Source organism: Chaetodon trifascialis, chromosome 4, assembly GCF_039877785.1.
Source record: "Chaetodon trifascialis isolate fChaTrf1 chromosome 4, fChaTrf1.hap1, whole genome shotgun sequence".
NCBI classification, from domain to species: domain Eukaryota; kingdom Metazoa; phylum Chordata; class Actinopteri; order Chaetodontiformes; family Chaetodontidae; genus Chaetodon; species Chaetodon trifascialis.
The window spans coordinates 14568096-14582134 of record NC_092059.1 but is presented as its reverse complement, the minus strand read 5'-3'; the positions used below and the strand labels follow the sequence as shown (position 1 = coordinate 14582134).

The 14039-nt window shown below is 44.1% G+C and overlaps 1 protein-coding gene across 4 annotated transcripts in view; it reads right to left on the bottom strand.

The window, feature by feature from the left end:
• Positions 1-1116: 1116 nt before the first annotated feature.
• Positions 1117-14039, bottom strand: part of opa1 (OPA1 mitochondrial dynamin like GTPase) — a 36664-nt gene continuing 23741 nt past the window's right edge. For all 4 annotated transcript variants that reach the window (XM_070960044.1, XM_070960046.1, XM_070960043.1 and 1 more), the window contains 2 exons: positions 3307-3380; positions 1117-3135 (listed from right to left, as the gene is read on the bottom strand). In XM_070960044.1, coding sequence (XP_070816145.1) covers positions 3316-3380 — 65 coding nt within the window. In that variant the 3' untranslated portion in view covers positions 1117-3135; positions 3307-3315. The remainder of the gene's footprint in view (positions 3136-3306; positions 3381-14039) is intronic.

The window sequence follows — 14039 nt, the reverse complement described above, 5'->3', positions numbered from 1 at the left end:
TGTCCCTGCCGGCCTCCCTCCTCCCAGAACGTGGCTATCTGATAGCACAAAGGCCTTCAGCTGGAGGTTGACTTTTCCCCCTTTCTTTTCACGGCTGCTACAAAGTCATTAGGCTTTTTTCACTCCTTTTCCCTTGTTTTTCAGAAAACAGGGGAATATAATAGCCAGACAGAAAACAGAAAGTTGACATGAGGCAGTTATCTCCATGTGTAAAGCCTCAGGTGATGGTAGTGAGAATGAGGCCTGCCCCCCTCCTACATCCATCCCTCCCCACCGTGCTGCCCTCTGAGCAATGTGGAGATGACGTTAACAAACAGGCTCTTGTGAAAGAAGAGAGGATGCCCAGGAGTGGAGGACCTCTGGACTCTGACTTATTAATCAGTCAGGCCCTCAGCTGCCTGCCTTCCTGCCTCTCCCTAGCTGCTGCCTCAGGCTGCAACATGTCTTAAGCCTGCTCTGGGTTGAGATAACAGCCTGCAGAGTTAAATACTCTGAGGGTTTGCTCAGACCTGGGGCAGAGGCCTCATCACATCAGCACATCAGCACACAGGTCACTGCATCCTGAAGCAACCAGCTGTAGGATAACAGCGGGCCATGTAGTGGAAACACACGTACGTGCAAAACAACTCCCCAAGGATGAAAGTGAAACCATGCATCAAAGCTGATTACCTTTATCGAGCCAGGTTTTTATTTGACTGAAATATTTCAACTATAAAAAGACTGGAATGGAGTTTGTTCTTTCATCAGCCTCTGTTGTTTAGAGCTAATTAGCAATTGTTGGCATGTTGACACAAGATGGTGAACACGGCAAACATCAGCATGCTTAGTAGGTTATAATACTGCCATCATGAGCATGTTAGCATGCTGATGTTAGCATTTAGCTCAAAGCGCAGCCTCAGGGCAGCTAGCATAGCTGAAGACCCTTTGACTTTCAGTGCCCATTATTGACCTCGGAAACATCATTCTGATCACAGCGTCCATTTAGCAGCTGTTTTGGTCAGTCTCTTCACATGATCTTCATCAGTAGATGGAGTCTGCAGGTGCAGGTGACTTCAAATGTGCAAACAGGTTTAACACTGACTGCGATTGGACAAGCTGCACACGTCATGAAAAAGGTCATTTTTATTTCTGTCAATTTTATTTTGACTTTTTTCTCTTAAACACAAATTTAATAAATAAAGCACATCTGATGGGGTACACCATGCAAACATTACTTTCTACAACATGAAACATTTTTATGAACCAACTCACCGATTTTCTGTTACACAAGTGGCTCACTGCACACGTGCTGTACATGATGGCATCTCCACGACATCCCATTAACTTTACCTGTACAGAATGCACGGCATATTATATATTTATAGCCATATACACATAGGACTAACAGTTTCTCACCCCTGTTTCAGCCAAACAGACTGTTTTTCAAGATAGAGCGAGTGGATGCCTACATGGGCGATGGAAAGAGTTCCAATGACGGAGGTGCAAACAGAGGGGATGTGAGATCAGTGATTAAAGACGAGAATGAGGAAGAAGCACAAGATCACGAGCAGTGTGGAAACACCCAACCCTGGACAGAGACTTCTAGATGAATCAGTGAGTTGACGAAAGCATAAATTTTCTGTTTAAAATGACCCCCCAGCATGTTTGACATTTTCCTTTTCTGAACAACCATTCAATCGCAGGCAGAGGTGGACAAGTACACCTGTGCTGTGTAAATAAACATAAACATAACTGACCTGCCAGAAAGACAAAGGACATCAAACCTGGTGCAGAGTGGAAATCACCAAGAAAACCCACCTCCCCATGTGTTACTGGAGCAACTGGTCAAGCTGGACTGGATAGTACACTGGGGATAGACTAAAATCCAGGTTCACAAATGAGATGTGATGGAGAGCATCATAGCTTTTCAAACTCAAATGAAAAGCCGCTCTAATCTAGTCGATAATGTTTTTTTAAACCGTCATTATGGCAAACATTTCTAACTGATGATGCGATGTGGCTATTGAGTAATGATGAATTCACATGATCACATAATCAGTTAAAAAGCTGCAGCACTTCAGCCTGAATTTATGTTCAGTGACATTTTACATTTTTCTACTACTTTTTAGGGTGTCGTATTATTATTATCTGTCAGTGCAACAAGGGGGGAGAACAGATGAAACGTTAATGTACGATGATGGAAGCGCAAACACCACACACACACACACACACACACACACAGACAGAAACAAAAGGTAGGTTGTGTGCATTTGGCAGAAATATAATCAGAATTGTTGTAAAATAAAGCCCATTATATCAATATAATATGAAATACCTCTATAAATAATATTGTTTCCAACACCTTCAGAGCTGATCGTATCCTGTTGATGAGTGGTGTTACAATGAAGAGTGCTGATGGGAGGAAGCTGCATATTGATCCAGTTAGTTACTTTCTATTCTTATGGATTTAAGTTGAAATGTCTCTTTTAGGGCTACATGTTGAGTAAATGTAGAGTACAGCTGCAGCTTGGACAGAAAACCTAAGTGCTTTGGATCCAAAGTGCAACAAAAAAGAACTTGTTATCTACCAGGCAGGTATCATGGCGTATTTTAGGGGCACCAGGTGAGATAAAGGTATACAATTCTAGACTATGTGACCCATGAGGAACAGTGCCAATGGTATTTCTTGGTACAGAGATGACTGAAGACACACACTCTTACAATCACATATACACAGACACCATCAGCAGCAAAGGAAAAAAAAAAAAAAAACTGGCGAGATGAACATGTACACACTCCCCATTTATTGAAAATGAGAGGTCAGATGTCTGACAACACTGTGCAAGCTTCTCATCTTCCTCCTGATGTGGTGGTGTTCCGGCTCCTGTGCAGAAGTCCCAGGACAGTTTGCAAGAAAACAAACCAAAAAAAACAAACCAGGAAACTGGAGGCGAAAGCTTGAAAACTCCATCTTAACCTTCTGTTCAGGTCTGTCTGTCCATCAGCATCAGAGGGGAACAGGAAGCCAAGCGGTGGGTATTAAAATCAGATGAGTGGTGGAGCAGGGCCAGAGGGTGATGACGGTCATTTACAGATTTAGTTGTCTTTGTTCAGTGCATTTCTCTGTTGTGATCCATAGATTTACTTTCAATAGTTCTGTAAAGAAAAGGGAAGAAGAGCAGATCAGACAAACTTACGGTGTGCTGTTACCATGTCCCCCCCTGCCTGTGCTCATCATACTGTTATTTAACAATTGCTCAGTTCATAATCCAGCACTAACTGCAGGTGACTGTGAAGTTTAAATATACAGCACAGAGAGAGAAATACCTGGTTCTCTTATTTTTCCTTGTGAAGAGCTTCGATGAAGGCTTCAAGTTTCTCCTGGATCTCACGAACTTTCTCTGCAGAAAGCACACAAAGTCGGTTTGTTGATTCATAAATGCACATAATACTGACACAATGCAAACACAAAAACACTGAAACAACATGAATTAATGGATCAGTTGACCAACAGGAAATTGTCAACAATTCTGATACTTCATTAAATGTTAAAGTCATTAAAAAAAGATCAGAATTCACTTGTTCCCACTTTATAAATGAGAACATTTTCAGCTTTTCTCCTACGATAGTTACCTGTAGAGGTGAAACAATTAGTTCTTTGATGGACTGAAAATTAATCAGCAACTACTTTGGTAACTGAGTCATTGTTTAAGCATGTTTTCAAATAGAAAAGCCAAATACGTTGTGGTTCCAGCTTCTCAAATGTGAGGATTTGTTGCATTTCTGTGTTTTAAATCATGTTAAAGGAATTATCTTTTGGTCAACTTGGCCTCTGGGAAACTGCAATGGGCTTTTTTCCCTAGACAGGTGTATGTCTTTAGCTTTTGGGCTGTTGGTCTAAAAATGCAAGACATATGAAGATTACAAATTGGGATCGTGGAAATGCTTCTTTAGCGTGATAGAGAGCAAATAATTAATCAAGCCTTAGGAAAATAACTGTCAGGTTCATGTAACTGTTATACATAGTAACCGTTAGCTGTAGCTGTAAACATTTCCAATGATTTATCTCTGGTTGAGCAAGTTGCTAAAACACAGTAAGTGCTAAATGACAACAGCGAGATGAGTAGCAGGTCATAAATCTGCTCTTTAAGCAGAGAAACAATTAAACAATATTCCCATCCCTACTGCGTATTTGTACAGGTGGAAATTCCCTCACATTTTTCACAAAACACCAGATGGTCCCCTCTGACAGTGACAGCCAAACCTCAAGGCAGACCTTCACACATCTGATGGTGCAGGCTTGTGTACCCTTTCCCAGTTAGCACAGACCACATCAAAGCCCTCGCCCTCCCCTTTTCATGGCGTGTACCTCACGGGCACGTTGCTAATGGACAGAAGGAGATACCATAACAACAACTTTTCACATGAAGGGGGGGATCTACTGGAAAAACAGTCAGTCACCTCTCTTCATGATTACACTCCTATTGTCCAGAGACTGCATAAGACGAGCAATCCTTCCACCCAACATGTACTGTCACACGAGATGAGCGAGCCATCTAAAGCAGTCTTAATCGCTGATTAAACAGTGGCTGAAGGAAGTCTGTGGGCCAACACAGAGAAAAGGAAGCTGTGGCTCGCAATGCCAGCTGCACCTCCAGGCCTGGCTGGCTCTCCAGCTTCCCTGTCACCCTCACTAATCTGTCTGGATCTCCCCCAAGCACAAACTCAAACACCGGCTCTGGAGGACAAACTAGCACTGCTCCATCTTGATCAATCAGCCACACGAGATCCATAGGAGACCTATTGTGGATTGTTTTCCTACGAGGGGGCCCAATGAAAACACAGTTTTAAAAAGACTTGTATGTTTTCAGGGAGATAAATCATTGTGGTTTTGGACCTCGGAGCACCAGTGCCCCAAGTGTCCATTTCAGGTCGACACAAAGGTGATAACTATGTGCGTGCTTTGGAGTGAAACTAAATATCGTACTCAGGGGCTTGTGTGCAGCCCCCTTTTGATGGGAGCACGGCTGCTGAGGTATCCTTTTCCTGACGGATGAAAAGCACAGGGTTGTGAGAGATGCAGGCACACCCCAACACACGTCTTGAAACACTAGCAGAGCTGAGACATGCTGGATAACACACACACACACACACACACACACACACACACACACACACACACACACACACACACACACACACACACACACACACACACACACACACACACAGAACTGGAAAAAAAAAAAAAAATTAACTGACAGCCAGAGAGACACACAGACCCAACCACCCTGATGTCTTGAAAACCAGAAAGAGCTGTACAGTCATGCCACCTCCACCTCTTTTCACCTTCCTACACACTGACTGCTGGCAGGTGGGGAGAAAAAAAAGGCCTTTGATACTCTGTTAACACACTCAGGCAAAATGGCAGGGCGTTAGGTGGAGATTACAACACCTAATGGAGGCATTAAGGGGGCCTGTCGAGGGGCATGCTGACAAGTGACTGCAGCAGGTGTTGGGTTGAATGAAACATAACCCTGCGGTACGCCACTCCAACACACAGCGCACCGCAGGGCACAGCTCAAAGGCAACTGACAGAGCTCAGCCGCGTGGGCTGTGTGCCCTGACCACAGGACATCATAACTCAATCCAAGCCAATCAGAGCAGGATTACCAACATCTGTCTGACCTGAAGGAAAAAAGGACGTGCGGTGAGAAGGGGTGGAGCTTTGGTTGGCGTGAGGAAAGGAGGGCACTGACTGTCAGTTCATCAAAACATTGGAAATCCCCTGGCTCGAGCTTCAAAGCATCTAACTGGGTTTAGATGTGGCTGATGATATGGTGCTGGGTGTTTCTGATCCAGACCGGGTCAACCATTAAAGATCAACTGTCGGGCAGAAACAACAGGCTCTGCTAATTCACCAGGGGCTACAGTGGTCTAGCGGTTGGATTAGAGGGCTTGTGATAAGAAAAGACACAGGTTTGATTCCTCAGATTGGAGGGCAAAGCTTAGAGGCTAAAAATCACTTTTCTTCAACACCTGCTGCTGAGGCAACTGAAACTCATCATTGATCCAGAGCCTCAGTGGAAGAAAGGGCAGAACAGACATGGGGTTGTACTGACATTTTTCTACAGCCCAAAATCACACACACACACAAAGTCACACATTCGCCTCACAACATCACACTCTGCACAACCATGGGCCGCAGTCAGGTTCACTTTGGCACAGTGTGAAAAAAACGCTTCTCCCTTCATTTGAATGAGGCCAATCTGACGGCAACACAGCAGGATGTGAACCACAAAGTCCTCTGTGTGTGTCACAATGCTGAGAAAGTGACCAGCCGCCAATAAATATGAGTTTTACCTGTGCTTGGCTACCTGCGCAATTAGCTCCACCACAACATTTTGGAGAGAAGACGGCAAAGCCATCAACCAGCCCCCTGACAGCGAGATGCTAATGACTTATAAATGAGCCCTCAGCAGCTTTTCGGAGCCCAGGAGGCCACCAGTGATTGTGAATGGTGCCTTTCAGAAAAGCCAATATTCTGTGGATAAAAACTGTGAGAAACAGATATTTATTCCCCCCAGCACCATCTGTTTGCCACCAAAAGACAGCAGAAAGAGGAAGAAAAGGCCACAACAAGCCTTTCTTTTCACCGTCCTGTGGAAATGCAACAAAAAAAACAGTGGACAGAGTCACCATTGCCTGTTCCTCACTGAGCAGCAGTGGGAGTAGCGATCTAAAACTCCATTTAGGCCCCTGTTTACCTAAGAGATGAGCCCCAAAACACAGTCATTCAACTGCTCACCCCTTTATCTGGTCATGAATATTCCCATAATCCTCTGGCCTCTATCCCAGAGGCCCCTTCTTTAAAATGCTGGGTGCTGTGTGGGTTGGCGAGGGTGGAGGGACTCTCGCCCATTGAGGGAAGGAGAGGGGGGAGAGAGAGGAAGAGAGGAGAGCCCAATCCCCTCTTTCAAGGCCTTCTCTCGGCTGATCTCCACATGAAATGATATCTCATTCACTCTCACTCTGTAGAGTCTCCTAAGCCTGCTACGGCCAAAGCACCGGCAGAAGGAGGGCTGAGCCACAAAGCCTTTAATTGACCTGTAATTAGACTGTGAAACTGCATGGCCCTGCTGGACAAGTAGCCAACACAGAGGAGAGGGAGAACAGAGGAGAGAAAAAGATGAGAGGGAAAGGACAGAGAGGACAGGGAGGCCTGCAACTTACAGTGAGACAAAAAAAACTAATCCTCTTAAAATGGGAGATGGCCACTCCTCTGTAAAGGAAGGGTGGCTGCTATGAAGAAGTGGCAACAGAAAGATTTCAGCAGATGAGGTTTGGTGCCAAGGCCGAGGCTGCTTCAGCATGCTGCTCTTAAAATGCTCTCCTGACAGCCGAGCAGCAGCTCACTAGAGAGCGTGGGGCGGAGGGTTTGGTTCCTGTCCCGACCTGTCATCTTTCACGAGGAAACTTTTTATATCTCATGACTGCCAGGGTCACAGTGTAGGTGGGGACACTGAATGTTTAAAGGCTCTGCCGTTTCCTTCTTTGAAAGCCGATCTCTTAATGTAACAAACAGAGAGGCCGTTTTCCTCAGCATGCTGCTTGATTTGTCACTAAATCTGGATTGTCACGCTATAAAAACTGGACCATGGGAGACATGGGCCGAGGGAGAGCGGGGATGTCGACGGCACAAACGCCATGTCTGTGACAGGGCAATGAATCAGCCCTCGCACTCACGGCTCTTATCTAGAAAACAGATGCCTGGGAGAGAGCCGAGCAACCTGTGGAAAGACACACAAAGATCTCAACAGGTCAACGCTGGGGTCAGCCAGAGGGCAGACTAAACAAAAACAGCAAAGTGCAGGGAGAAATCCTTTGAAAGAGCCAGGTGACCACTCTTGTTGGCTTATGTGGTGCAGCGTTTATTGACAAGCATTGCCTATGCCTTTGAAGGGCCAGATATTTTGAGAGTTTTTAGTGCAGGGGGTGATTAAGATGAAGACTTAGCTCTTGGCCTGATGGGTTTAACTGAGGAAGCACTATAAATGTATTTGTTAATACAGTCCATTGGAGCAAAGTCAGGGGTCTGAAGTTTTCCAAGACTCACCTTTTTGAGTCAAATGGAGCCCTGTGCTGAGGCTAAGTGGCAATCAATCCTGAGTAGCCACATGGGCTTGGGGATGGAAGGCTGACAGGTCTGGTTTAAACTATGATCCTGTCATAATCCCTCAGAAAAACTCCCCTCTGCTGAATCAGTCACAGGTGTGCAGATCAAGTTAACTAATGCTGAACTCCGGACTGAGCAGACAGCACAAACACACTCGAGTTTGAAAGTGCATGCATTCATTCAGCCCCGTTGATACGTGGTCCTAAATGGAAAGGATCAGTTTTTAATCACCTTCTCTCAGTCCTTTCTTGACACGGCGCTGACGCCAAACCAGCCAATCAAACAAGACGACAGAGAGAGAGATAAGGAAGGTCAGCTCTCCTCTTCCTTTTGCTGCCCTAGGGTAAATATGTGTTTCCAGCTGCTCTGGACCCCACACACCGTCATGTCCGTAAAGAGACAGCAAACGCACCAGGAATTCCTTTGAATTCCTCGAGCAAAGGCCTGTTCAGGCCCACAGGCTGGAGCCACTGGACAGCAGGTGTTTTACTTGCAAGACAGACAAAGCAGTACCTATGCCTCAAAAATTACCTGATAAAGGTAACATTACAACACTAGAGATTTCAAAGACGTCATCTTCTCAACACTCAAGAATGCCAGCATACAACAAATTTGTACACTACATCAACCGTCATCAAATTTCCAAAGAGATTTGGATTTATTTGTCCTCCTGCAAGGACAGCTGTTTCCACCTTCTGTACAACCGCAGAGTACACAAATACATAAAACCGGACAGAATACATCAAACTTGACAACTACATACACGAATCCCACAACATACACCCACTCCCAGCACATCCTCAAACTTTATACACACAAACTCAGACATTACAGTCTGGATGTTCTCTTCAGTTCTGTTATTCTTCCATGCCAGCGACCTGTAACAGCAATTTTGGGCACTTGATGTATACATACATGCTTGTTTAGTATGACTGGACAATTTTGATGAAAGCCATTCCTAATTACTTTCATAACAGCATAGAGGAAAGACATTTCACAGCGTTTTCCCCCTCTTAAAATGAATAACTGAAAACAAAATTTGCCCTATCTGAACAACATAATCTTTGCCACACAACTGTTTTATAAACAAGATCCAAATTCTCCATCTATCAACTAGACAACAATAAAACAAAAAAAACCTCTGACAGCTGTGTGGTCATGACATGAGAAAATTACAAAGTTTGCATGTTTTCACCTGTTACACAGAGGGAGTATGTGGTTTTCCTATTACCTCATCCTAAGCAGCATCTGATGTCAGGTCTTTGTGTGTGTGTGTGTGTGTGTGTGTGTGTGTGTGTGCGTGCGTGCGTGCGTGCGTGCGTGCGTGCGTGTGTGTGTGTGAGTGACAGGAGAATCAGTGGGAATGGGTCCCTGGTGGCCACACTGTGCTGAAAACATGTGAACAGAAGCCTCGCTGAAGTTCCCCTCCCATCACACACCTCCTTCTCTTTCCTATTTTCCCACACTTTCTCTCTCTCTCTCTCTCTCTCTCTCTCTCTCGCTCTCTCTCTCTCCCCCCCGAGGAGAATGAAACATGGCTTCACATTCGCTTTCATAGTTTTATTTCTTAATCACCACTTCCATTATCACCTCTTGATCGCTTGTCATCACAAACACACAGCTCTTTTTCCTTGTTTTCCTCAGTCCTTAGAGTCTGGAGGATATCCAGAAACAGCCACATCACCTGCAGATTGTTTATCATCCAATTAAACTTTAGTGTTCAAGCAACATCACTAACATCCGATAATCAATCTCTACATGTTATCCACAGCTTTAAAGTTAGACATTTGGTGCATGATTAAATGGTAGAGAGCAAACACTGTGCGTAAGACTTACAGTTTTAGCACTGCACCAAACTTTTTCAAAATAGCTACTAAGCAAAGATACTTTAGTGCTTTATATAAGCCTGTTTCAACAACTGGTCATACTGGCCAGTGACCAACAGCTGTGTTATCAAGAGCTTGTCAATCTGAGGCTGGATAGCAGCGTGCAATACATGTCTGTGCCAAACGTCTTAGAGAGACATTCCTGGTTGTTGACATGAGAGGATGGATGGATGTACGGGAATGAAGGGGAGGATGCAAGAGAGAGACAGGGATGGAAGGAGGGGAAGAGATGGATGATGGGAAAGTGGAAAGCAGGTCATGTCTTTGGTAAACAGGGGCAGATGGCTGGTTGAAGCTTTGATGTAGTGAAGTGAAGAAGGAAGAGGAAGCAGAGGTGAGAGAGACTGATGTTTTACAGCTATTTAAAAAACACTGACAGAGTCTCGCAGAGTATAACAGACAGATGACAAATGTAAAGAGGAAGTGAATGCAGAAAAGGAACAACAAAAGAGAGAAATGACATATGGTTAACATGAGCTTCTTAAGATCTGTCTTGTGAGGAGAAAGGGATGAAGCCAGAAAAGAGATTCTGAGGAGCAATGAAAAAGTAGAAAGAGGAGCAAGTACGAGAGGGAAGCAAGCAGACAGCTGGAGGAATACAGTAGTAAAAAACTATATTAATAATGGAGACATCATATTTCTGAAATTATGTGTGAGTAATTTCAGAACAAGGGCAAGAAGAAAGACTATGTATAAGAAGCGGACAGTTTTCCTTAACCCTCACTAATCCAATAGTGGACAGAGTGCAAAGAAAGCTGTCATAAGATGAGGAAAAAGACACAAATGCTTTAGGGTGCCTTGTAATAATTTTGGAAGTCACTTCCACACAACATTAACAGGACAAGATCAGATAAGATGCGGGAGGGGCAGCTTCATCTGTGCCAGTGTTATGACAACTGTGGATCTACTGTTTGTGTACTTGATGCTCCGGGGAGAAAATGGATCATTTGGCAGCAACTCGGCAGCCTGAGGTTTCCTCCACCGTGGGAAAAAACAAATCTATCACTACTAAGCCTGCTTAGTTTACAGAGCAACACTGCTGACTAACTAGAGTCTGTTTTGTTGCAGAAAGAGCAAGAGAGGTGGAGAAAAAGAGGGGGCAAAAGAAAAAGACAGGAGCCAAGGCAGGAAAGACAAAGAAGCTCGGCAGCGCGTTAGAGGGAGCGATGTGGGGAAAGGCAACAACAGAAAGAAGCGTTGATGGAGAAACAAAACAACAGACGAAGTAATTCAAATTCATAAAGGTCATATTGAAGTAAGAGTGCATGTAAGGGCAATGGTCCCCAACGTGCCAAAGAGCAGACAGTCTGCCCACTATCTCACTGCATAAAACCACCCCCGCATTCCAAAATGCAGATCAGTTGACTCAGGCAGTGTCTACAATGATGTGGATAAATGTGAATGTCTTTTTTTCCTGTTTTGGCTTCTCATCCATAATGAGGTGGATTTTCAAGCCCTGGAAAGAGACTTTTCAAAAGACATTATCCCCAGTGAACGGTAATTAAGAAGACACTGGACTGTGTTGTAATGGATGGTGAAAACTGTCAGACACGCAAACACGATCAGGTATGAGCATCTAGCTGCAACGCTGAGAAGCAAACTTTCTGTGTTCACTCAGTTTGCATGTCAGTACAGTCAAAACGCTGTCTGACAAGTACTGTGGAATAAAACAGTGATTTCATCTGTGGTCTTAAGGCAGCAGGACAGAGGTTCAAGACAGTGTTCCTCGCCCTGGTGAAGCATTTGTAAACTGATCAAATCGCTTTTCTATACAATAACAACTGTGTTAATGTATGGATGGATTGGTTGCATTCCCTGCTCAGGGTGTTCAGACAGCTTACAGTAAAATACAGCCATTAAAGCAACAGAAGCCCTAATACATAGGAAACAGAACTTGTCCTTATTAAGTCTCACGTGCACAGAACACCTTAGGACGATACGTCATTCCTTACAGCAGAGCACTTCTCATTGAGCCCTCACTAATCACTCTGGAGGAAGCTTCTCAAAGGACGAGGAGGGGGAGGAGATGAAAGGGAACGAAGTGAGCGTGAGGCTGAGAGGGCATTCCGGTGTGCAAGCCCAGACAACCAGAGCTTTATTGTATTCTGCTTCCACATGAGAAAGGAAAAGGAGAAAGTGACTGCATGTGCAAACATGCAAACACTTCACACATTATCACTGTTCTTGAGAGCACCTTCTGTTGACACCTTTAATTCCTTAACCCTCAAACAGCCTCAACACAAATAATGACATCCATGATTTTCTGCACATTGTCGGTATTCATCTGTGGCAACAAGCCTACAGTGAAGATGGTAAACTTAGAGCAAAAAGGCTGTGTGTTGGCCATATAGTGCCTTCAAATCTAATCTAAGAGTGATTGTTAGGTAACATAAGTGATTAACATTTATAAGTCTGGAAAAACACTCTGTCTCTTCTGTGGCTGTATAGTACGGCACCACATGACTACTCTCGCCAGGATGCAGACGATGGAGGAGGCATGTGAGCAGACATATCCTCCATGATGTTCATGTTTTAGACAAAGACAACAATTGTATTTAATGTATCATATAACCTAGGACATACAAAGAAGAGCCTGTTTCTCCTTTAGATAAGTGGGGCGACAATAGGTTGAAGGAGAAACTTGTGATTTGTTTGTGACTCCTTCCGTCTCAGTATAATTTTAGTGTAAACTGCCTGCCCCGTTAGCCTGGTGTGTATGGGGTGACTTTTGCTTGTGAACATTAAAGAATTCTTTGGAACTAGAGACAAAAGACATATGATGTTCAAGCATTTGATTACCATTATCTCACCACCACTAGACAGCATCAGGTTTTCTAACTACACAACCGTCCTCACTCATGTTATAAAAAAAAAATGTTCTCATAATATTAAACAACAAAAAGAACACAGACATTCATACAGGTACAAGCAGAAGTAGACACACACACGTGCACACCCATATATACTGTATATACTCCATCACGGCCTCTCGCATAACCTCTTTCCCATGACTACGGTTCTGAAGTCAACAACTAACCTCAAACGTGCACTGAAGAAAAGAGCTGATGTAATAATGTATCAATACAAGCCATAGTGTGTGTGAGTGTGTGTGTGAGTGTGTGTGTGTGTGTGTGTGTGTGTGTGTGTGTGTGTGTGTGTGTGTGTGTGTGTGTGTGTGTGTGTGTGTGAGAGAGTGTGTCAACTTGCCAACACTCTAAGCAAAGTGAAAGGGTCACTGGTAGACTGAGAAACAACGAGTTACATACACAGTCCTGGTAATAAGGTATTAACTCAAACTAATACTGGAGGAATACAAACATGGTTAAAAAATACCATAAGTTGACATTTACCATTATATCCCACTACCAGTGCCTTTGAAAAGGGTTATAAGTTATAACTGTCCCATATGACCATAATTTGCTGACAAATCTTTTAGCAAAATGGCGCGGTCATGATTTATGTTCACAAACTTAAAGTGTCTTCAAGTCCGCAATATTAAATATGACATCCAACACTTCATAATAGAGCAGCAATTGTGGAAACACTCTGGTGTCATGCACGTGCTCAAATCAGGCAACACAGTACTTTCTTCCAGTAACTAACACACACACAGACACACACAATTTGTACGAGGGGCAATGAAGCAGCCAAGCGACATCCCAGTGGACTCCTGAGAGGCCTGAGCTTGAACATTAGGCCTGGGCTTTGCTCCAGAGACGGCACTGTGCCATCCAGCTGGTTTGGCACACGCTGACAAACACACACACCTCTTTAAAATGTACATTGTACCACTCATTAACAGTGCTTTCACGCTCTCACTCATTGACGCACACACCTGACCTGTATTTGTAACCTGAGCAATTCTGAGCCTGCCTGCGAGTAGAGGCAAATTGAGCTTAAACACAGGTGGCTCCTGGGAGCACATGTCTGCCTTTGTTGAGAGTCTTTCTCCTTTCTCCTCTTTTCCCTCTTTTCTTCTCCCCTTTTCCTAAAGTAGA